This window comes from Haliotis cracherodii, unplaced genomic scaffold, assembly GCF_022045235.1.
Source record: "Haliotis cracherodii isolate W230 unplaced genomic scaffold, xgHalCrac1.p SCAF_10, whole genome shotgun sequence".
NCBI classification, from domain to species: Eukaryota; Metazoa; Mollusca; class Gastropoda; order Lepetellida; family Haliotidae; genus Haliotis; species Haliotis cracherodii.
In genome coordinates, this window is record NW_027266265.1 from 47,305,009 (window position 1) to 47,329,818 (window position 24,810).

General features: G+C 43.0%; 1 protein-coding gene across 1 annotated transcript in view; it reads left to right on the plus strand.

Annotated features, from left to right (window-relative positions):
- LOC139454463 (CD109 antigen-like) overlaps positions 1–24,810 on the plus strand; it is a 39,522-nt gene that overhangs the window by 9,211 nt on the left and 5,501 nt on the right. Inside the window, exons 11-34 of the mRNA XM_071236180.1 lie at positions 44–286; positions 506–694; positions 1,376–1,483; positions 1,694–1,756; positions 2,529–2,717; positions 3,898–4,047; positions 5,440–5,577; positions 7,380–7,428; positions 7,575–7,694; positions 8,319–8,427; positions 9,021–9,138; positions 10,324–10,443; positions 12,378–12,494; positions 13,086–13,217; positions 14,320–14,491; positions 15,258–15,446; positions 16,850–16,928; positions 17,511–17,682; positions 18,428–18,529; positions 18,858–19,035; positions 19,580–19,815; positions 20,142–20,303; positions 21,006–21,068; positions 21,707–21,846. Coding sequence (XP_071092281.1) covers positions 44–286; positions 506–694; positions 1,376–1,483; positions 1,694–1,756; positions 2,529–2,717; positions 3,898–4,047; positions 5,440–5,577; positions 7,380–7,428; positions 7,575–7,694; positions 8,319–8,427; positions 9,021–9,138; positions 10,324–10,443; positions 12,378–12,494; positions 13,086–13,217; positions 14,320–14,491; positions 15,258–15,446; positions 16,850–16,928; positions 17,511–17,682; positions 18,428–18,529; positions 18,858–19,035; positions 19,580–19,815; positions 20,142–20,303; positions 21,006–21,068; positions 21,707–21,846 — 3,338 coding nt within the window. The remainder of the gene's footprint in view (positions 1–43; positions 287–505; positions 695–1,375; positions 1,484–1,693; positions 1,757–2,528; positions 2,718–3,897; positions 4,048–5,439; positions 5,578–7,379; positions 7,429–7,574; positions 7,695–8,318; positions 8,428–9,020; positions 9,139–10,323; positions 10,444–12,377; positions 12,495–13,085; positions 13,218–14,319; positions 14,492–15,257; positions 15,447–16,849; positions 16,929–17,510; positions 17,683–18,427; positions 18,530–18,857; positions 19,036–19,579; positions 19,816–20,141; positions 20,304–21,005; positions 21,069–21,706; positions 21,847–24,810) is intronic.

Sequence of the window (24,810 nt, forward strand, 5' to 3'; positions counted from 1 at the left end):
AGACTTTTTCTGAAATTATGCATCTTCTTCCATTTCTTTACAGCATCTCGGTCGTATTGATTTCAAATTCACCATCGAGGAAATTCGACAACTGGCGGACAGAATCATACCTGGACAGAATTTAGTTGACTGCGAGCTGGAAATGAGCGTCAACGTCTCAGATTGGCATTCTGGTTTGAACCGGACAGGGGTTGCCAGCACCATCATCTTCAACAGCAACGTAAAGCTGAAGTGGGTCGGGGACCACGTACGGACGTTCAAGCCCAACTCCATCATTAAAATAGCTGTAAGTGATGATGAACAGCCCTGTGAGACTTCTTCACACATAATCCCTAAGTACATAAAATTCTTTTTCAAAGTGTTAAATTGTCTGTCTGTCTGTCTGTCTAGCCTGTGGCGTAAAACCACAATCATAGAGGTCCTGTTGTAATGGGATTTTTTATTCTGCAAACATGACACAACAGATGTTGAATTTCCTGTATTGAGATTTGCTTCTGCTTGTCAGGTTGCGGTGATGAAGTATGATGGGACTCCAGTGGATACAGCCAATAAGATCGTGCGTCTGTACTCCTCCATGTCTAACTCGGGTCCCGCGACCCCGCGATACGATCAGCCAGTGGACAAGTCGCCTGTGGGAGGCATCGTGGAGTTCGAGGTGTATGCCGACACAGAGGTTCAGGGCATGATGCTGGAGGTAGGCAGCCCACACGGAGAAATACCACCATGTGGAATAATAAACACGAGTATAAGTATGAGTTAGGATAAGTTTAAATTTACTCTAAAATATAAATGTTTCAAATACAGAAATATATCGTATTAATAATATGACCAGATTTTCTGAGGCCATTTTGATCACCTTCAATATTAATTGTTCTCATGGCATCTTTTGCAAGACGCAACATTTTAAAAACTTCATATGGCCTCATCTGTTTTGTCAATTTTCTTACTAATTAGGTTGTGATAGAAGGTAAGTAAAAATCTCTCTCACTATATTTATGTAAGAAATAAACCCAAGTTTCTTTTAATTTAAATGGCAATGCCGTGGCATCTGATTTAGTGTCCATGTAATAAACAGTCAAGGGGAGACAACCCAGACTGTCAAATTGCTGATAATGCTGTAAGCGGTATTTGCTATTTATTGTTGCAAGGGACACATCACAGGCGCCAAGCGTAACGTGTAAACTACATGTTGTTCAGAAAAATCCTAGACTATATTTGTATAATAAATAGGGCTACCACAGTTGTGTCCCTTGGGCGTACCAGAATCCTATGATCATGTGTTCAAATCCCAGAATCACCCTGATTATGTTTCTAGCTTGTCAGTGCTATATCTAGGATCATTGATTTCTAGTCATTGTTTGTTCTTCTGTTCTAGGCTGAATATGACAATGATCCTACAACTCGTATCCAACTCCGTGGAACGCGATTCTTCTCTCGAAGCCAGAGCTATATCACCGTCACAACCTCAACAGACAACCCAAAGGTAAGAACTAAATGAACAATCAACAGACTGATTAGATTTCTCAGTGATATAATTTCTTTTCAAAAGGTTTAAATAGCCAATCAATTGAAGGTGTATGAGCTTGCTGCTTGGGAATTTCTGTTGCTCATGCTATCAACCACTAGTTTTACTGGACTTGACACTTACCTGTAATCAATCACACACTCACCTGTAATCAATTGTATTCAACAGGTCAATGAGTACATGATCTTCCATGTGAAGACCAGCAACTTTATTCCAAGGATATTCTACCAGGTATGGTGGTTTACTTGTCATCATTTAACAAATGAATCTGATGCCATTTCTTGTCATTTATTACTTTACTATACAGTAAACTATGGTTATAATGAAATCAAAGGGACCACTTATTTAAATTGTTTTTTACTATAATTCATTGTAAGAATGTATACAGCATGTATAAAGCAAATGGCCGGGACCAGAAAATATGTTTGTTGTATCCGCCAGTTCGTTATTAGCATATTTGTTATATTACGGTAATTGTATATTTTCATCCTCTATGATGAACTTTGGTTATTAAACCTGTATTTTGATATCTGCCCCCTCCCCTGAAATATTGCCAATGTGATATTCAATATTAACTCACTCACTAATTGTTGATGCAGTACAGGATGAATTCACACTAAAAGTTTTGACGATGTTATTAAACCTGCATTTTCATCTCTGGTCCCTCCCCCACTCTACACACACACACACACGCACACATACACACACACACACACACTTTTCACACACTTTCACATTCACAAATTTTCTATTCTGTGCTGAGAATTGAAGCTGAATATCGACTTCCATGACAAAGTCACTATGTATCAAGAATGTACTAAATGTTACAAACAGCTAAATCGTCACGATATGGCAGAAATATTGCCGATGTGACATTAAATATTAACTCACTCACTCACAAATAGCTAAGAATTGTTGATGTGGTACAAGATGAATTCGCACTAAAGGTTTTGATGATGTTGACTAAGAAAGTAATAGATGCTATCATAAACTTCTATTACAGGTGGTGTCGGGTGGGAACATCATCATTGGCGATGAGCTGGAGATGACTTCAAGGCAGAAGACGTTTGCCATAGCGTTGTCCCGGGAGATGATCCCAACAGCAAGGATGGTAGTGTACTATCTCAGACAACCGGAGGAGATCGTCATCGACGTCCTCAACTTCTTCGTTAATGGAACCAGACAGAATCAGGTAAATCAGACCCCCTTCCTGTTGTCATCATCTAGAAGCTTTCATGGATGATATGTCACAGGGTACCTTGGCTTTCCTCCACCTTCATTGTCTAGGTTTCATTGACAAGAGGTCACAGGGTACCTTGGTATGACTTCATTGTCTAGAAGCTTTCATGGATGATATGTCACAAGGGACCTTGGCTTTCCTTCATTGTCTAGAAGGCTTCATGGACAAGAGATCACAGGGTACCTTGGTATGACTTCATTGTCTAGAAGGCTTCATGGACAAGAGATCACAGGGTACCTTGGTATGTCTTCATTGTCTAGAAGGTTTCATGGACGGGAGGTCACAGGGTACCTTGGTATGTCTTCATTGTCTAGAAGGCTTCATGGACAAGAGATCACAGGGTACCTTGGTATGTCTTCATTGTCTAGAAGGCTTCATGGACAAGAGATCACAGGGTACCTTGGTATGTCTTCATTGTCTAGAAGGCTTCATGGACAAGAGATCACAGGGTACCTTGGTATGTCTTCGTTGTCTAGAAGGCTTCATGGACAAGAGGTCACAGGGTACCTTGGTATGTCTTCATTGTCTGGAAGGCTTCATGGATGGGAGGTCACAGGGTACCTTGGTATGTCTTCATTGTCTAGAAGGTTTCATGGACGGGAGGTCACAGGGTACCCTGGTATGTCTTCATTGTCTTGAAGGTTTCATGGACAGGAGGTCACAGGGTACCTTGGCTTTCCTTCATTGTATAGAAGGTTTCATGGCCAAGAGGTCACATGGTATCTTAGTATGTCTTCATTGCCAAGAGGTCACAGGGTGCCATGTTAGATAAGAAGAGGTCAGAGAGTGATATTTTGGAGAACAACAGCGAACAACCTCAGACTACCATGTCTTCATTGCCAAGAGGTCACAGGGTGCTATGTTAGATAAGAAGAGGTCACAGAGTGACAGCAATCAACCTCAGACTACCATGTCTTCATAGGTCACACGTTCCATGTTGAATGTGCCAATGTTGGAGTATAGGACCTCTGACTGGTGAGTGGTGGGATGGCGTCTACCTCATTAAGCACTTATCTCATCATGTGAAATACTACTCTCTTGTTGAACTTGAATATACTACCCCGACAAGCCAGCGGAAATTGTCAAATGTTTTGTATGCTCACATTACTCACCCACTCACTCATGTTTTCAGGTCAAACTAGAAATCAACCGAGGCAAGGACTTCAGCCGTGACAGTATAGAGTTTAACGCTTGGGCAGACCCTGGCTCCTACGTTGCCTTCGCAGGCATGCCTGTTGACTTGTACAATCGCGGAATGGATGATGGCATCAGTGAAAAAAATGTAAGTAGGGCTCCAGGAAATTATTTACGACAGTGATATTGAGCTCTTGAATCTTTCAATTTTTAGATTTTCATAATAGCGAATGTTAGGAAAGAAAATGTACACTGTTTGTTTGCATATGCTTGTTACGTAATGGCAGCCTGTAAATAATTGACTCTGCATAGGTGGATCTAGAGGAGGGTTCCAGGGGGTCTGGCCCCCCACTTTTGAAAAACAAATGTTTGTGGGAGGCAGTAAAATTGAGGATTTTGATATTTTGGACCCCTCCCTTTTTAAAGTGCTGGATCCGACCTTGCTTTGGACTTGACAAACCAGTGATTGATGTTTATCATCCATACCATTGAGGTCAGATGACAATGCAGGTCACTGACCCCGACCTCCATAAAGTGACTTGTTATAGCATAGGTTGCCAGGGCCTGTTATATAGCATAGGTTGCTAGGGCCTGTTATATAGCATAGGTTGCTAGGGCCTGTTATATAGCATAGGTTGCCAGGGCCTGTTATATAGTATAGGTTGCTAGGGCCTGTTATATAGCATAGGTTGCCGGGGCATGTTATAGCATAGGTTGCCGGGGCCTGTTATATAGCATAGGTTGCTAGGGCCTGTTATAGCATAGGTTGCCAGGGCCCAAAGCTAAGTACCGTAAACTATGGCCATAACAAACTCAAAAGGACCACTTATTTTAATTTCGTTAAAAGCATATATACAGCATATATATACAGCAATTGCATATGGGAACAAAAAGCAGTTTGTTCTATCCATCAGTTCGTATTGAGTGTTCGTTTACTATACACTGAAAACTGATAACACCTGAACAGAACTGAATGTGAACTCATATGTCTAGGTGTGGAGGCTCATGTTTTACGTAAAGAGGGTATTTGTAAATGAATATGAAAATGAATAGAATATGCACCATTTCAAGCAATGACACTATAGATATTATATATTTATTACTGTGGTCATGCAAGATATCTCTATATGGTGGCGAGTAACCAATGCTTGTCTTTGGAGAAGAATAAGGGCGTTTAGGTTGTTAAACTGCACAACCTGGAGGATTTTGGTATATTGCTGACTATATTTCTTAAGAGTCCTTGATACCGGTGAAAATCCGGGGTAGAATTGGTCTTCAGCAACCCATGCTTGTCGGAAGAGGCCAAAATAGGATCAGGTGGTCAGGCTTGCTGACCTGGTTGATGCATGTCATCGTATCCCAATTGCGTAGATCGATGCTCATGATGTTAATCACTGGATTGTCTGTTCCAGACTTGATAATTGACAGACTGCCTTCATATAGCTGGAATATTGCTGAGTGCAGTGTTAAACAACAAACAAACAAGTCCTTGAATGACCCTGAACACATCTGATATTGAGACTGTCTTGATTTTGTTCAGCTGATCGATGAGCTGGACACGTATGACAAGCCAGCCAATGGCAGCTACCGCCATCTGTGGAGAATCAGCGACACAGAGTACGAGTACAAGTTCTTCCATGCCTCCGACTATGGCATAGACACCAACACAACGTTCAAGGTGACGACTGTTATATAGAAGACTCTTCACCATTGATCCAATATTGTTTCGTTCGTGAAAACATGACTTTCAGTTTCACTTGTTTTGGTGGGGGCAGGGGTGGCCCGGGTGGCCCAGTCGTCTAAGGCACCGCGATTCGCTGTGCAGAGTTGCGTCCCCTGGACATGCCAGAAACCTATGATTGTGGGTTCGAATCCCGGTTCGCCCCGATTATGTTTCTAGGTTTGTCAGCACCATACCGGTGCTCTTGGGTTTCACCGAAGTGGTAAACGTCTAAGACCTGCATCACTTTCCTCCCACATTAAGCTGACAGGCTGTGAAATAACTGGAATAATGTTAAAAGTGGCGTTGAACTCACTCACTCACTCATTCACTCACTTGTTTGGGGTCCAATGTGTGATCTTAAGGATCCCAGGTAATTGACACAGGCATCCCAGATAGTACAGCTGATTGACATATGTGTCCCAGGTACTACAACTGATACACAGGGGTCCCAGGTAATACAGCTGATTGACATATGTGTCCCAGGTAGTACAGCTGATTGACATATGTGTCCCAGGTAGTACAGCTGATTGACATATGTGTCCCAGGTAATACAGCTGATTGACATATGTGTCCCAGGTAATACAACTGATACACAGGGGTCCCAGGTGTCCCAGGTAGTACAGCTGATTGACACAGGCGTCCAAGGTAGTACAGCTGATTGACACAGGGGTCCTAGGTAGTACAGCTGATTGACACAGGCGTCCAAGGTAGTACAGCTGATTGACACAGGGGTCTCAGGTAGTACAGCTGATTGACATGTGTCCCAGTTAAAACAGCTGATTGACACAGTGGTCCCAGGTTGTACAGCTGATTGACACAGGGGTCCCAGGTAATACAGCTACAGAAATATAGCCTACACCGGGTGTTTTGGGGGAATCAGTGTTAACATATTTTTTTTTAGAAAGGAGGAATTTAGTTTGATCGAAGAGTAAGATTGTTTAACTTTGTAAGGACATTTGCGGTCGTGGGGTGACTAGACATCTTTCACACCCAATGCCCAGGTTTAATTCCAGTTATATCTGAGTGACTTTGACCCCAGTCATGGAAGCCTGCAACATAATTGTTGCCATTAAACAATTTATCACGTGACTAACCACTGGTCCGGGTAGTCCTCTGGGTACCTGGGCCCTACTCGGTCCCCCGACCCGAGTACCCGAGTTACCCGTCCCAACCCTACTTTGTCGTAGCGCCATGGCTCTCTTCAATAGATATGGTTTAATAATCCTTATCCCTGTTTCAGTCCCCCGACCCGAGTACCCGAGTTACCCGTCCCAACCCTACTTTGTCGTAGCGCCATGGCTCTCTTCAATAGATATGGTTTAATAATCCTTATCCCTGTTTCAGTCCCCCGACCCGAGTACCCGAGTTACCCGTCCCAACCCTACTTTGTCGTAGCGCCATGGCTCTCTTCAATAGATATGGTTTAATAATCCTTATCCCTGTTTCAGTCCCCCGACCCGAGTACCCGAGTTACCCGTCCCAACCCTACTTTGTCGTAGCACCATGGCTCTCTTCAATAGATATGGTTTAATATTCCTTATCCCTGTTTCAGTCCCCTGACCCGAGTACCCGAGTTACCCGTCCCAACCCTACTTTGTCGTAGCGCCATGGCTCTTCAATAGATATGGTTTAATAATCCTTATCCCTGTTTCAGTCCCCGACCCGAGTACCCGAGTTACCCGTCCCAGCCCTACTTTGTCGTAGTGCCATGGCTCTCTTCAATAGATTTTGTTTAATAATCCTTATCCCTGTTTCAGACCTCTGGCCTCATCATTCTAACAGATGCGGATGTTGGAAGACTCAACAGTAAGTAAACAGGACCCAGAGTGGCTCAGCTTATAAGGCCTGGAATATCTGCAGAATAGAAATGTCTCGTGTCATCAATACAAATAAACTCAAAGGAAAAGGGTTTTAAATTCCCCAGTCCCTCACTGCCGTGTTTCTGTCCTCAGATATGCAGAGCTGCGAGGATTCGCAACAGTTACCATGTTTCTCGGGGGAGGCCTGTTACACTGTGGAGGAAATGTGTGATAGGGTCTTCAAATGTCCTGATGGCGCGGACGAGCAGGGATGTAAGTCAACTTCACTTTACAATGTTACATGTGGAGATAATCTATACTCATGTCCAGGGATGTAAGTCAACCTCACTTTACAATGTTACATGTGGAGATAATCTATACTCAGGTCCAGGGATATAAGTCAACCTCACTTTACAATGTTACATATGGAGATAATCTATACTCAGGTCCAGGGATGTAAGTCAGCCTCACTTTACAATGTTACATTGGATATAATATATACTCAGGTCCAGGGATGTAAGTCAACCTCACTTTACAATGTTACATGTGGATATAATCTATACTCAGTCAAGGGATGTAAGTCAGCCTCACTTTACAATGTAACATGTGGATATAATATATATTCAAAGTACTTCATAGTTACCCTTAGGGGTGGTGCTGTACCCAAGGCAACACAATTTGCTGGACAGAGTTGTGTTCCTTAAGAATGCCAGGAACCTATGTTTGGTTTATCAGCACAATACCCGTGCAAGTATCAAAATTTGGGTCTGTATTTGGGATAGTAAGGATATTCTGGCATGTGTTGTTCCAAAGTGACTTTATAATGTCACGGGTTCCAAGCATAGAATTTGGTTGGTTTTGCAATTAGCATGACACATATACCCTTTCGTTTTGAAGGCCAGTATGAAGACAATCAACTACGTCATGCATCTGCCATGGACAGAGTGAGCAGAATTATGCGTTTCTATGACAACAGCTCCTGGGCTTGGCAGGAAATCTTTGTGAAGTAAGTAGAAAAAATTATATAACTGAACACATTATATATACCCTTTGAATAAGAATTATGGAACAAACACACTTCAATCCTGATTTTGTTTTTTTAATGGTGCATCTTTTGTTCATTGCATTCTTGATTTTGATGTTTTAAATCTCATTAAAGTTGCTGTTTCAGAAGCAAATTGTATTTTTGAGGAGTAACAAGCTGGTATTCTTCATACTCAGTGGACGGGGCACGGGTGGCCAGGTCCTCTAAGGTGCCGCGATTCGCTGTGCAGAGTTGCATCCCTTGGACAAGCCAGAAACCTATGATTGTGGGTTCGAATCCCGGTTCGCCCCGATTATGTTTCTAGGTTTGTCGGCACCATACCCGTGCTCGTGGGTTTCACCGAAGTGGTAAACGTCTGAGACCTGCATCACTTCAGGCTTTCCTCCCACATTAAACTGACATGCCGCGATATAACTGTCATACTGTTAAAAGCGGCGTTAAACCCAACTCACTCACTCACTCATACTCAGTGGACATGATGGAATGGTCTGAATAAGATGTAAATTTGAACTAAATCGTAACTTGAAAATCTGATAAACCTCCCTCCTTTCCAGACCTGATGGCCGTGTAGATTTCCGTGTTGATGTTCCAAAGTACCCATTGTCATGGGTGATAAACGGCCTGTCTGTCAGCAGAGAACTCGGCCTTGGAATCATGCAGAGACCAGTCTTGGTATGTAGCCTTGAAGCAAGGGAGATTACTCTTGAACCTGACTCTTGGAACAAGGGAGATTACTCTTGAACCCGACTCTTGGAACAAGGGAGATTACTCTTCAAGATTTTATTAGAATTGTTGGAGTTGTATATCAAGACATATATATTTTTAGACTTAACCTATCTCACACACATTTCTGCCTTCATCTTTCGATCCTTATGTGGAAACATGCTGAAACAAAGCTTCATGCTTCTAAAAGCAGTTCACCTGAACACATCCTGTGGGAGCAGGTTGCTCTAACATCGGCATGGTAACGAGCGTACTAGAAGCAGACGTCTAGTTCGTTTTGGTGGCAACATTGTCACTGAGGAAGCTATCCGATACTCCATAGTCTTCAACTGACAACGATGGTATGGTAGACAGAAGAGGTGGTTTCATGGCTGTTATGGTAGAAGAGATGGCCTTGTAACACGTTTGGGCTTTTTGGCTGAGGAAGGCCTGTGTCCTGCGTCCTCAGATTTAAACTGCCAATCAGTATTACGCTTATGACATTTGCGCAGGTAAATACAAAAGGCTTCCTCTGAGAGGTGAGAACAATGTTAACAAGTACAGTCCTTTGAACAAAAGACACGACAGGGACAGCAATGGGCGTGGGTCCGCCAAGGAAACAGTATGTTTGCAATTTACGCCGGCTGGGCCGGGCGTTTACCTTGGTCTGTTTCCGTCTTCTACATTAGTATCCTAGGTGTTATTACCAAGCAGGAGGGACCCTACAAGAAATAAAAAAACTAAAGTGTATTCTCTTATATTCCCAAAACACGTCTCCACACAGTGGCAATGAGAAAGAGAATGATGTGGCAGGATGGTCGTGATCGTATCGTGTAGGTCGCTATGCACGGGATTACAGTGCGTGACCTATGTGTTTGGGTGGTGACCATGGTGATTCTGGAATGTGATTGGGTGAATTGTTTTTAGAAGCTTGAAAGTTCAAGCATAATTCCACATAAGGATCGAAAGAAGGAAGATTTCATGGCATGAGATAAACTAAGTATATAGATATACAATTGAATGTATAATTTACAATATGTTTGATGACCTCCCATTCAGTGAATATTATTTAGTCATTCTTGGAGCCATAATGTAGACGTACCAATCACCTAACAATGAATGGTACTTTTATTTGCGTATGGTGTCCCCTTTCAGTATGACGCTGCCAGGTACATGTACATCCAAGTAGAAGCACCTGTGACCATCGTGAGAGGAGAGCAGATTGGAGTCAGGGTCACTGTCTTCAACTACTGGTACAACGATGACTACATTGAGGTCAGTGGATTCACTTGGTGAACAGACAAACGTTTTAAGCAAAAAAAGACTTATATGTTCACTGATTTCCATTCCATAATAAATATGAGCAGTTGGTGGAAGCGTTTTAAGCAAAAGTAAATGTTTATTGCAGGATAGATATGAGCAACTTTGACTTAGGTCAACACAGATTTGGAAGCACCAACCCACCCCATCCCACACTTCATCCCACACTTCATCCGAAACTTCACCCCACACTTCACCCCACACTTCACCCCACCCCACCCCATCACCCACTCCAGAGCCAAGGAAGCACCCACCCATCCCATCCCACACTTCATCCCACACTTCATCCCACCCAACCCCACCCCACCCCACCCCACCCCACCCCATCACCCACTCCTGAGCCAAGGAAGCACCCACCCATCCCATCCCACACTTCATACCCCATCACCCACCCCACAGCCTTGGAAGCACCCACATGCACCCCATCCCACAATCTCATGCCCCCATCAACCTCATACCCCTACATCAAACCATGCATTGTCACCATGCATTGAGAGAGACTTGTTGTCAAATGTTGGTTAAAGAATGTCTGTATGTATATAGTCTCATCAAGTATTGTGAGTTGCATGTGCTTGTCACCATGCATTGAGAGAGACTTGTTGTCAAATGTTGGTTAAAGAATGTCTGTATGTATATAGTCTCATCAAGTATTGTGAGTTGCATGTGCTTGTCACCATGCATTGAGAGAGACTTGTTGTCAAATTTTGGTTAAAGAATGTCTGTATGTATATAGTCTCATCAAGTATTGTGAGTTGCAGGTGCTTGTCATCATGCATTGAGAGAGACTTGTTGCCAAATGTTGGTTAAAGAATGTCTGTATGTATATAGTCTCATCAAGTATTGTGAGTTGCAGGTGCTTGTCACCATGCATTGAGAGAGACTTGTTGTCAAATTTTGGTTAAAGAATGTCTGTATGTATATAGTCTCATCAAGTATTGTGAGTTGCAGGTGCTTGTCACCATGCATTGAGAGAGACTTGTTGTCAAATTTTGGTTAAAGAATGTCTGTATGTATATAGTCTCATCAAGTATTGTGAGTTGCAGGTGCTTGTCACCATGCATTGAGAGAGACTTGTTGTCAAATTTTGGTTAAAGAATGTCTGTATGTATATAGTCTCATCAAGTATTGTGAGTTGCAGGTGCTTGTCACCATGCATTGAGAGAGACTTGTTGTCAAATTTTGGTTAAAGAATGTCTGTATGTATATAGTCTCATCAAGTATTGTGAGTTGCATGTGCTTGTCACCATGCATTGAGAGAGACTTGTTGCCAAATGTTGGTTAAAGAATGTCTGTATGTATATAGTCTCATCAAGTATTGTGAGTTGCAGGTGCTTGTCACCATGCATTGAGAGAGACTTGTTGTCAAATTTTGGTTAAAGAATGTCTGTATGTATATAGTCTCATCAAGTATTGTGAGTTGCAGGTGCTTGTCACCATGCATTGAGAGAGACTTGTTGTCAAATTTTGGTTAAAGAATGTCTGTATGTATATAGTCTCATCAAGTATTGTGAGTTGCAGGTGCTTGTCACCATGCATTGAGAGAGACTTGTTGTCAAATTTTGGTTAAAGAATGTCTGTATGTATATAGTCTCATCAAGTATTGTGAGTTGCAGGTGCTTGTCACCATGCATTGAGAGAGACTTGTTGTCAAATTTTGGTTAAAGAATGTCTGTATGTATATAGTCTCATCAAGTATTGTGAGTTGCAGGTGCTTGTCACCATGCATTGAGAGACTCATCAAATGTTGGTTAAAGAATGTCTGTATGCATATTGTCTCATCAAGTTTGGTGACTTGCTTGTGCGGTCACCATGCATTGAGAGAGACTCATCAAATGTTCTTTAAAGAATGTCTGTCGGTACATTGTTTCAACAAGTGTTGTGTTTTGCAGGTGCTTGTCACCATGCATGGCGGCCCAGACTATGAGTTTGTGGTGGTGAATGACATGGGCATCGTCAGCGCCTACAAGCCAACCACCCACAAGGGAGACCATCAGACCATTGTCTTTGTAAGTATTCCGCTAATCAACATGTTATGATTGTAGGGATTGTATATTTTGGGGTATAAAAGAGTTACGAGCTTGTTCAAATTATGGAATTATGTACGTTAAAGAGAAGCGAGACTTTCGGTTTGAATGATTGAATTCTATATGAAATGGGTACGTTGGGCATTTTGGGTATTATAAGATTAGGTAATATAAAGAGTGGCATTACAATGAGATCAGATGGTTTGTGAGACCTTATGTGCGTTTGGCTGCACGATGTGACAAAGTATTGTTATTCTGTGTACACAAGTGATACAAATTACTCTGTAGAGTGGCACTACAATGCGTCTGTAGAGCGGCATTACAATGGGTCTGGAGAGTGGCATTACAATGGATCTGTAGAGTGGCACTACAGTGGGTCTGTAGAGAGGCATTACAATGGGTCTGTAGAGTGGCATTACAGTGGGTCTGTAGAGAGGCATTACAACGGGTCTGAAGAGTGGCATTACAGTGGAACTGTAGAGTGGCAATACAATGGGTGTGGAGGGGCATTACAAAGGGTCTGTAGAGGGGCATTACAGTGGATGTGTGATCATGTGACTTGACTTCCTGCAGCTGGAGCCTGGTGAGTCAAAGGACATCTACATGCCGATTGTGCCGACAATAATCAAGGGACAGTTCACTTTCCGTGTGAGCGCTTCCTGTTTCATGGAGCGGGATGAGGTCGTCAGGACGGTGTACCTACAGGTAGGTGACACTGATGAATATGTATGAGTGAGTGAATATTGCATTTAGCCGCATCAGCAGTGTTGCCAGTATTGATGGCTACTAATATACTGGACAGGACAACCTGTATACCACTACTTGGTGCTAGCGTGTACATAATCTGGGACCTTTCCACAAATGGCCTTCGCTATGACCATTGTGAATGTATGAAATGTATCTAACAGTATCACTCTTACAGTCTCAGATCATGCTATGGTATTGAGCCTGCTTGTTTTCAGGCGAACAGTATGAACATTTCTGTTCATCATCGTGTTTCACACACATTCTATGAATTTACGAAAATTGCTGCTGTTGCTAAAAATTGAAAAGAATGACGCTTGGTAACAGGATGATATTCAATCTTAGAAATTATTGCAAAAGTATGTATGCTCATCACATACATACAGTATTACACATCAGTTTAGAACCTACATTTTATTCTATGCATACAGTATTACACATCAGTTTAGAACCTACATTTTATTCTATGCATACAGTATTACACATCAGTTTAGAACCTACATTTTATTCCATGCATACAGTATTACACATCAGTTTAGAACCTACATTTTATTCCATGCAAACAGTATTACACATCAGTTTAGAACCTACATTTTATTACATGCATACAGTATTACACATCAGTTTAGAACCTACATTTTATTACATGCATACAGTATTACACATCAGTTTAGAACCTACATTTTATTACATGCATACAGTATTACACATCAGTTTAGAACCTACATTTTATTCCATGCATACAGCATTACACATTATTATATTAGTATTCTTCATATGGTTCAAGATGAGCTTGTTAAAAGCAAATCTATTCAATTCAAACATCTGTTATGACTGCACATGCATTGTAGAGTTCTAGACATAATACTCAAGTCTTTGTTCATATTCTGAAACTTGATAGGGAGAAGATGAAGATATAAATTGTAATAATCTTTTAATTAGTCTGAATAATTTATGGATGCTAACTTTCCTGAAATTAAATATGCATTTCAGTTATGACAAGTTGCAGATAATTTAAGATATTAGCATTTCGTATCAAATGTAACTTTTTTGTGATTGTCAGCCTGATGGCGTGATGAACTACTATCACACCCCATACCTCATCGATCTCATCACCTACGCCTCCATCATCATCCCCGACCTGGATGTTCCGGTGCCAGAACAGTTTGTTGTTCCCGAACAGCGATACCACCTGTACGTGCCGGGATCACCCGAGGGGCATCTCAGTATTTTCGGTAAGCGCCACCACAAGTTGATCCAAGGCTAACACAGGTTTGTTCCTGTACTTTCTTGAAGGATTCACTTCCTCCGGTGATGTTTGGAGTGATGTTATGATAAACTGTTTCATTAAAGCCTCCCTCACATGGGGAAATAGATGCTGACCTATCGTAACCATGGCATTAGAACCACATACGTTTTGATCTGAGTGCGAGGCGGTTGGGTATCCTCGTGGTTAATACTTTCTGTCTCATGCTACAGACCGGGTTCAATTTCTAACATGGGTACAATGTGTGAAGCCCATTTCTGGTGTCCCTCGCCGTGATATTGCTGGAATATTTCTAAAAGCGGCGTAAAACAATACTCACTCACTCACTCACTGATCTGAGTGCAGATGGGCTGATATTTGCATACAGTTCGTGGTTTTTTTCCAAATCTATGGAGTCGATGGTGGAAATAATATTTTCAGAAAGTGTTTTGAAAAGAAATTATAGGCAGGTAAGAAAAAGACAACAACCAAAAATGTGTATATTTTAATGAAGCAGGTTCACTTATGAAGCTACAGCATGTATTTTGCCAAGTCCTAGTTAGCAGACTTGGCAGGACGGGAAAAAAGACAATTTTCAAATTTCCGATTTTATTCCACTTTTGTACAATTTTTGGTTGGATTATCCGTAATCCAAGTATTTAGCAGTAAAAGTGTCTTTGACGCTGATGTAGAGATATTAGTGTTACAGTGCCATATACTGTATGGGGGACGTTGATACGTGTTCTAACTCTCAGGTGACGTGGTGACCCCTGGATTCTTTGAGGACTACCTGAATGCTGAGAATGTCTTGTGGCGTCCGTACGGGACCGGAGAGAACATCGCCTTCAACTTCGCCTACAATCTACTGACCTTGAGATTCATGAAGGCAAGCCAGCAGCTGAGTGAAGATGCTCTCCAGAAAGCTCTCTACTACATGAACATAGGTAGGCAGGATTGAACCTTCTAGACGTACTCCTGGTTTAGACAAGACTGGCACCTTCTAGACGTACTTTTGGCTTAGACAAGGCTGGCACCTTCTAGACGTACTCCTGGTTTAAACAAGACTGGCACCTTCTAGACATACTCCTGGCTTAGACAAGGCTGGCACCTTCTAGACGTACTTTTGGCTTAGACAAGGCTGGCACCTTCTAGAAGTACTCTTGGCTTAGACAAGGCTGGCACCTTCTAGAAGTACTCTTGGCTTAGACAAGGCTGGCACCTTCTAGACGTACTCTTGGCTTAGACAAGGCTGGCACCTTCTAGAAGTACTCTTGGCTTAGACAAGGCTGGCACCTTCTAGAAGTACTCTTGGCTTAGACAAGGCTGGCACCTTCTAGAAGTACTCTTGGCTTAGACAAGGCTGACACCTTCTAGACGTACTCCTGGCTTAGACAAGGCTGACACCTTCTGGACGTACTCCTGGCTTAGACAAGGCTGGCACCTTCTAGACATACTCTTGGCTTAGACAAGGCTGGCAGCTCTGTCCATCAAAATATAAAGGTGGCTCAGTTTGATCTGGTGGCCAGGCTTGGTGGCTTGTGTGTCATTGTTCCTTGCTAGACACTGCTCATAATATCCATCACTGGTTTGTCTGGTCCAGACTTGAGTGTGACATGGTGCTGTGAGTTGTAATATTGATGAAGGGCTTAACACATCCAACAACCAAATGTCTTGCGCCACTCAATGGCAGCCATGCGTTTGGTCATTCACAGTCTGCACGGAGCTCCTGAGGAGTAGACTGATGGGGATCAGATGGTTAAAACGTGTGACCTGGTTGACTGTACCTTGACAATGGCTCCATGCTCATGCTATCAACCACTAGTTTGGCATCTCCAGATTGGACTACATACAGGCTGTCATTTTATTGCTGGGATAATGCTGACTTCAGCGTAAGCAGCATCAATCACTGGGCTTTAGAAAATAAAAGAATTGGTTCTCAGACAATGACTTTTGAAAATATAGGGCGGGCTGTGTTTTTTTTTGCTTGTTCAAACTAGTATGTAACCAAATAAACCTGGGAAAGGCCATCTACATAAACAAGCATCCAAACTCCTATTGCCGCCATGACCATAACACGAGATGCGCAGTAAAGCAGTGCGCATGTCAAGGGAAGTAGCTGTGTGCTATATTGGATTGCATTGTTTTAAACAGAGACCATGCTCTCTGTTTTTAAGTATTAGGATTTTTTTATTTTTTAAAAATGGAAATAAAAACAAAAAAAGCAGACTTTATGATGATGCGGGCGGTGCCTGAGAACCAAGACTATTGGTTTTTTTTAGCCCTATGTACCATCAGATATATATATATATTTGATGGTGATGTGGAGACACTTTCTGTGTTATTACAGTACTACAGAGACAGATGGGATACATGAATGATGACGGGTCCTTCCGCATGTTCCGAGATGACCCCAAACCCAGTCTGTGGTGAGTAGAGTGGTTGGCAGTGGACTCGTTATGAATGTATTAGGTGTTGAAATATTCATCGTGCCGGAACTACTTTCAGTCACATACCCAGTCTGTGGTAAGTAGAGCGGTTGGCAGTGGACTCATTATGAATGTATTAGGTGTTGAAATATACATCGTGCTGGAACTACTTTCAGTCACATACCCAGTCTGTGGTGAGTAGAGCGGTTGGCAGTGGACTCGTTATGAATGTATTAGGTGTTGAAATATACATCGTGCCGGAACTACTTTCAGTCACAAACCCAGTCTGTGGTGAGCATGGTGAGTTTTGAGGTTGGCAATAGACTTGCTATGAATTATTAAGTGTTGAAATATACACTGTGCCGCAACTATTTTCAGTCACATACCCAGTCTGTGTTGAGAAAAGAGATTGGCAGTGGACTCGTTATGAATGTATTGAGTACAGAATTACTTTCAGAACCGTCTGTAATGTGAATCAAGTGCCTGGTTACAATGTATGAACAGCCAGTATCAATATGGATTGTTGCTCTCTCTGGTCCCAAACCCTGTGCAATCCATATTACTGACTGTTGTATTACTTAGGTTGACGGCGTTCGTGGCCAAGAGTTTGCATCAGGGCAGGTTTGGAGAGTGGGAGCGTGACCTCTTCATCCCTCTCGAGCTCATCAATAAGATGGTGGTGTGGATCTGTCGTCAGCAGAATGAGACTGGTGCCTTCCATCCTGATTACTCTGTGGCATACGACAGGAAAATGGTGAGACTGTTTTTTTAAACACCTTCTCTTCACACTTATAACTGTATTTGTAAATCAGTTCCAAAATATTGGATTGATGATGGGCTTCACACAAACCACCTGACACACCAACCCACTCATTCATCCATCCTCCCTCCCAAAACAAACACTCTCACTCACTCACTCACTCACTCACTCAAACAACAAACCCACCCACTTTCCAACACATCTCACTCATCTAGCCACTTATCCACCCACCTCCTCATCTATCCCCTTATCCACCCACCCACCTCCTCATCCACCCACCTCCTCATCCACCCTTCTCCACACATCCATCGCCCCACTCATCTACCCACCTCATTCACCTGCCCCCTCTCTCATCCACCCACTCATCCACTCACTCATCTACCCACCTCCTCATCCACCCACTCATCCACTCACTCATCCACCCACTCATCCACCCATCCACCCACCCACTCATCCACTCACTCATCCACCCACTCATCCACCCATCCACCCACCCACTCATCCACTCACTCATCCACCCTCTCATCCACCCACCCACCCACTCTTCCACCCACTCATCCACCCACTCATCCAACCACTCATCCAACCACTCATCCACTCACTCATCCATGCACTCATCCACGCACTCATCCAACCACTCATCCAACCACTCATCCAACCACTCATCCACCCACTCATCCCCTCATTCATCCACCCACTCTTCCACTCACTCACTCACTGACTGATGTTATCTGTGCAGGCTTCCAGTGACAATATCCTCAACCAGAGACTGTATGACGACCCAATATCACTGACAGCGTACGTTCTCATAGCTCTGTACGAAACTACAGACGTTTCAGAGGTAAGTAAAAGATAATGAGAAATTTCGACAGTATAACTATGTGTGAGAAAATTGTTGCAAAACTTGTTCAATAGATCTAAATGCTGTCAATGCTCTCCCTTATCCATCCAGGATGTGCTGATTGTGGTTTTGAATCCCACATTTGATCAAGTGATTATCCCTGCTTTGTCAGCACTATTCTTGTTTTTTGTGTTTCCCCAAAGGGCTTCACTTAGGGCTTTCCACCCACATTAATATGACATATGGTGATATAAGTAAAATTATCATCTCATCCGAGTTAATTCAAACTTGCTCACACCTCCTCAGCCAGAACACTCCTCTCTTCCAGGATGCACTGGCATGCTTGGACTCAGCCAGAGCCAATGCAGCGAACTACCTGGCCAATAAAGTGAATGCCATCCCCTCCACGGCCACATTCCAGCTGGCCATCACATCCTACGCCCTCTCCCTCAGCCAGGAGAAGAGTCGCACAGCCTTTGATAAACTCTGGGCTACCAGGAGATCAAGTAAGTGCTTGACAAACCTTCTAAGATAAAGTACTGACTAATATGTTGTGACATCAGTGACCTTGTTGCTACAGTGTACCAAGTCACATTCCTTACACATTATTCAAATCGGTTTTAGTTTCCATAACAACCAACAGGGCAGGATCAGTGACTTGTGCCATCCTACCCTGGTGGTGTGTTTGTGGCGGGGTCAGGATCAGTGACTTGGTGCCATCCTACCCTGGTGGTGTGTTTGTGGCGGGGTCAGGATCAGTGACTTGGTGCCATCCTACCCTGGTAGCGTGGATCACTGCTTATAGTGTTGATCAGACTAGGTTATTTACAGACTGTCATTATTCAGCTTGAATAAAGTGGATGTGACATTAAAAAAAAAAATGATCACTAGATATTGTTCCTTTGTGCCATACAATCAGATCATGTAACATTAATTTTAGCTTATCCAACTTGTGAAAATGCCATATTAATGTTTGAGAAATACCTTTAGATTTTGTTTGTAATATACAAATATATTAAAAAAGTTTAATATTTTGATTCTCTTTTTCAGGTACTGATACCTACTTTGCGGATGATGAAGTGCCTCCCAACCCATCAGAAATTGTAAACACTGTTCGTTTCCTGAAGCCTCGCCAGGAACTTCGCAATGATGCCTACGCAGTGCAATCGACAGCATACGCTCTGATGGCATACATCAACAACAATGGCATCAAGTTCGAAAGGGATTCCATGATGCGCTGGCTCCAGACGATGAGGAACAGCATTGGAGGGTTTGCTTCTACACAGGTACTGTGCAGAGTTACTTCCCTTAATATTGTGGGTTCGAATCCTTACACTACGTTTCTGAGAATGTTTGTCAAATCCATATATGTGCTTGTGGGATTCATGAAAGTGGTAAATGTCTAAGATCGGCTTTCACATTAAGCTGAAATTTTGTGATATAACTGCAATAATATAAAAAGCAGCGTTGAACCAAACTGACACTCCATTGAGTGAAGTAGTTTCAGGAATGGATTGTTTCTTTTGTCCCAAAATGACTTTTGATTCGATTTGAAGAACTCCAATGTTCTGCACCGTGAAACTTCGACTACAATATTTCTCTTCATTTTCAGGATACTCTGGTTGCCATGGAAGCATTGTTCCAGTTCACTCAAGTTGACCCCAACAGAAATGTCTTTGACATGATGGTAAAGTTGGAATCTACTGCCTCCCCAAATTGGGCTGAGATCCGATCCTTCACCAAGGCCAACTACACAAGACTTCAGAATGCCTATGTGAGTATTCAGCCATTGCACTGTAGGCTCAAAGCAAGGATGGACTAAGGGTCTAAGGCAGAGTTCTGTCCCTTAGTCATGTCAGGATCAGAGTGTGGGTTTGAAGCCAAAATGCCTCCACTTGCCTTTACTATTTTACATTTTACCAGACAAGAGGTACTTCATACATATGTAGTTGTTATAGGATCAAGAGGTATTTGATGCTTATATGGTTGTTATAACAGCAAGAGGTATTTGATGCTTATATGGTTGTTATAACAGCAAGAGGTATTTGATGCTTATATGGTTGTTATAACAGCAAGAGGTATTTGAGGTACTTTGTAATGAGCATATATATGGCAAATGGACGGGACTAAAAGAGTTCCTTATATCCTTCAGTTTGTTATAAAGCTTTCATGGTTTTATGGTTGACTTGTGGAGGACATTTCCAAATTTGATGCATCATTAGGAATTCCCTTTTTTTGACTTGTACCATATTTGTTTTGGTGAACAATTGACTTGCCCTTGCATGTGTTTGTGACAGGTGACACCCATGGGGCAGGATATGCTCACCAGCTAGCAACACCGGGCATCATCACTATTTGCTCATGACATTGTCAGAATCATACCATGCTTTTCGTACAGATTTCTGTTGATTACAGAAATGTTTGTAACTTTAGTTGAATGTCGCTGTAGATACTTAAAATCTTGTTGTGTTTCCAGCTTCCTATTGTGTACGGTGCCATGAAGATCCTTGCCCAAGGCACAGGTCGTGCCCTAATGCAGGTATGTACGTTACAGATTCATGTTCCAGGGCATATTAAGAGCAGAATGGGCCCCAGACAAGCATTTAATATCAAGGCTAAAATGTTTTACCAATACCCTGGTGCATAACAATTTATGGGGGCGGTCGGGTAGCCTAGAGGTTAAAGCGTTCGCTCGTCACGCCGAAGACCCGGGTTCGATTCCCGACATGGGTACAATGTGTGAAGCCCATTTCTGGTGTCCCCCGCCGTGATATTGCTGTAATATTGCAAAAAGCGGCGTAAAACTATACTCACTCACTCACTCCAGGCTATGTGAAATGTTCTACCTTGCATGTGACTTCAATGCAGCCTAGACCGCTCCGTGGTCCAGTGGTAGACCGTCCATCTGGAGACAGTAGGTCAGGGGTTCGATCCCTGACAGTGTCATAACAATCGTTAATAGATGGTACTTGTTGTCACCCTGTCTGGCGCTCGGCATTAAGGGGCTAAAACAAGGACTTGTCGGCTCGGAGTCAGTATACACACACACACATACACACACACACACATGCATGCACGATGCTATATAAGTGCAATAATCCTTGACGCAATGTTAAACCCAATTTCACCTCACCCCACCTCACCCCACCTCACCTCACCTCACCATGTTTACTGCAGCTGACAACCACCGTGAATGTTGAGTATCCAATCCTGCTGAAACCCACGCAGGACGGAATTAAGTTCTTTGACCTGATGATCGACTACATCAACTTCTCGGGAAGGAACGCCTCTATCATGGAGATGTCTCCTTGTGTCAGGTGAGTTAACTAGCATTCCTCCAACACTTAACTTGGTCTAACTGCATTCCTCCAACACTCAGCTTGGTATAACTGCATTCCTCCAACACTTAGCTTGGTCTAACTGCATTCCTCCAACACTCAGCTTGGTCTAACTGTATTCCTCCAACACTTAGCTTGGTCTAACTGCATTCCTCCAACACTTAGCTTGGTCTAACTGCATTCCTCCAACACTCAGCTTGGTCTAACTGCATTCCTCCAACACTCAGCTTGGTCTAACTGTATTCCTCCAACACTTAGCTTGGTCTAACTGCATTCCTCCAACACTCAGCTTGGTCTAACTGCATTCCTCCAACACTCAGCTTGGTCTAACTGCATTCCTCCAACACTTAGCTTGGTCTAACTGTATTCCTCCAACACTTAGCTTGGTCTAACTGCATTCCTCCAACACTCAGCTTGGTCTAAGTGTATTCCTCCAACACTTAGCTTGGTCTAACTGTATTCCTCCAACACTTAGCTTGGTCTTACTGTATTCCTCCAACACTTAGCTTGGTCTAACTAGCATTCCTCCAACACTCAGCTTGGTTTAACTGTATTCCTCCAACACTCAGCTTGGTCTAACTGCATTCCTCCAACGCTCAGCTTGGTCTAACTGCATTCCTCCAACGCTCAGCTTGGTCTAACTGCATTCCTCCAACGCTCAGCTTGGTCTAACTAGCATTCCTCCAACACTTACCTTGGTCAAACTGTATTCCTCCAACACTTAGCTTGGTCTAACTGTAATCCTCCAACACTTACCTTGGTCTAACTGTATTCCTCCGACACTCAACTTGGTCTAACTGTAATCCTCCAACACTTAGCTTGGTCTAACTGTAATCCTCCAACACTTAGCTTGGTCTAACTGTATTCCTCCAACACTTAGCTTGGTCTAACTGTATTCCTCCTACACTGAGCTTGGTCTAACTGCATTCCTCCAACACTAAGCTTGGTCTAACTGTATTCCTCTGACGCTCAGCTTGGTCTAACTGTATTCCTCCAACACTCAGCTTGGTCTAACTGTATTCCTCCAACACTCAGCTTGGTCTAACTGTATTCCTCTGGCACTCAGCTTGGTCTAACTGCATTCCTCCAACAGTCAGCTTGGTCTAACTGCATTCCTCTGACGCTCAGCTTGGTTTAACTGTAATCCTCCAACAGTCAGCTTGGTCTAACTGTATTCCTCCGACACTCAACTTGGTCTAACTGTATTCCTCTGACACTCAACTTGGTCTGTATTCATCCAACGCTCAGCTTGGTCTAACTGCATTCCTCCAACACTCAGCTTGGTCTAACTGCATTCCTCCGACACTCAGCTTGGTCTAACTGCATTCCTCCAACAGTCAGCTTGGTCTAACTGCATTCCTCTGACGCTCAGCTTGGTCTAACTGTAAGCCTCTGAAACTCAGCTTGGTCTAACTGTATTCCTCCAACACTCAGCTTGGTCTAACTCTATTCCTCTGGCACTTAGCTTGGTCTAACTGTATTCCTCCAACACTCAGCTTGGTCTAACTGTATTCCTCCAACACTTAGCTTGGTCTAACTGTAATCCTCCAACACTTAGCTTGGTCTAACTGTATTCCTCCGACACTCAACTTGGTCTAACTGTAATCCTCCAACACTTAGCTTGGTCTAACTGCATTCCTCCAACACATAGCTTGGTCTAACTGTAATCCTCCAACACTTACCTTGGTCTAACTGTATTCCTCCGACACTCAACTTGGTCTAACTGTAATCCTCCAACACTTAGCTTGGTCTAACTGTAATCCTCCAACACTTAGCTTGGTCTAACTGTATTCCTCCAACACTTAGCTTGGTCTAACTGTAATCCTCCTACACTGAGCTTGGTCTAACTGCATTCCTCCAACACTCAGCTTGGTCTAACTGTATTCCTCCAACACTCAGCTTGGTCTAACTGTATTCCTCTGGCACTTACCTTGGTCTAACTGTATTCCTCCAACAGTCAGCTTGGTCTAACTGTATTCCTCCGACACTCAACTTGGTCTAACTGTATTCCTCTGACACTCAACTTGGTCTGTATTCATCCAACACTCAGCTTGGTCTAACTGCATTCCTCCAACACTCAGCTTGGTCTAACTGCATTCCTCCGACACTCAGCTTGGTCTAACTGCATTCCTCCAACAGTCAGCTTGGTCTAACTGCATTCCTCTGATGCTCAGCTTGGTCTAACTGTAATCCTCTGAAACTCAGCTTGGTCTAACTGTATTCCTCAAACACTCAGCTTGGTCTAACTGTATTCCTCTGGCACTTAGCTTGGTCTAACTGTATTCCTCCAACACTCAGCTTGGTCTAACTGTATTCCTCCAACACTTAGCTTGGTCTAACTGTATTCCTCCAACACTTAGCTTGGTCTAACTGTAATCCTCCAACACTTAGCTTGGTCTAACTGTATTCCTCCGACACTCAACTTGGTCTAACTGTAATCCTCCAACACTTAGCTTGGTCTAACTGCATTCCTCCAACACTTAGCTTGGTCTAACTGTATTCCTCCAACACTTAGCTTGGTCTAACTGTAATCCTCCTACACTCAGCTTGGTCTAACTGCATTCCTCTGACGCTCAGCTTGGTCTAACTGTATTCCTCCAACACTCAGCTTGGTCTAACTGTATTCCTCCAACACTTAGCTTGGTCTAACTGTAATCCTCCTACACTCAGCTTGGTCTAACTGCATTCCTCTGACGCTCAGCTTGGTCTAACTGTATTCCTCTGGCACTTAGCTTGGTCTAACTGTATTCCTCCAACACTCAGCTTGGTCTAACTGTATTCCTCTGACACTCAACTTGGTCTAACTGTATTCCTCTGGCACTTAGCTTGGTCTAACTGTATTCCTCCAACACTCAGCTTGGTCTAACTGTATTCCTCCAACACTTAGCTTGGTCTAACTGTAATCCTCCTACACTCAGCTTGGTCTAACTGCATTCCTCTGAC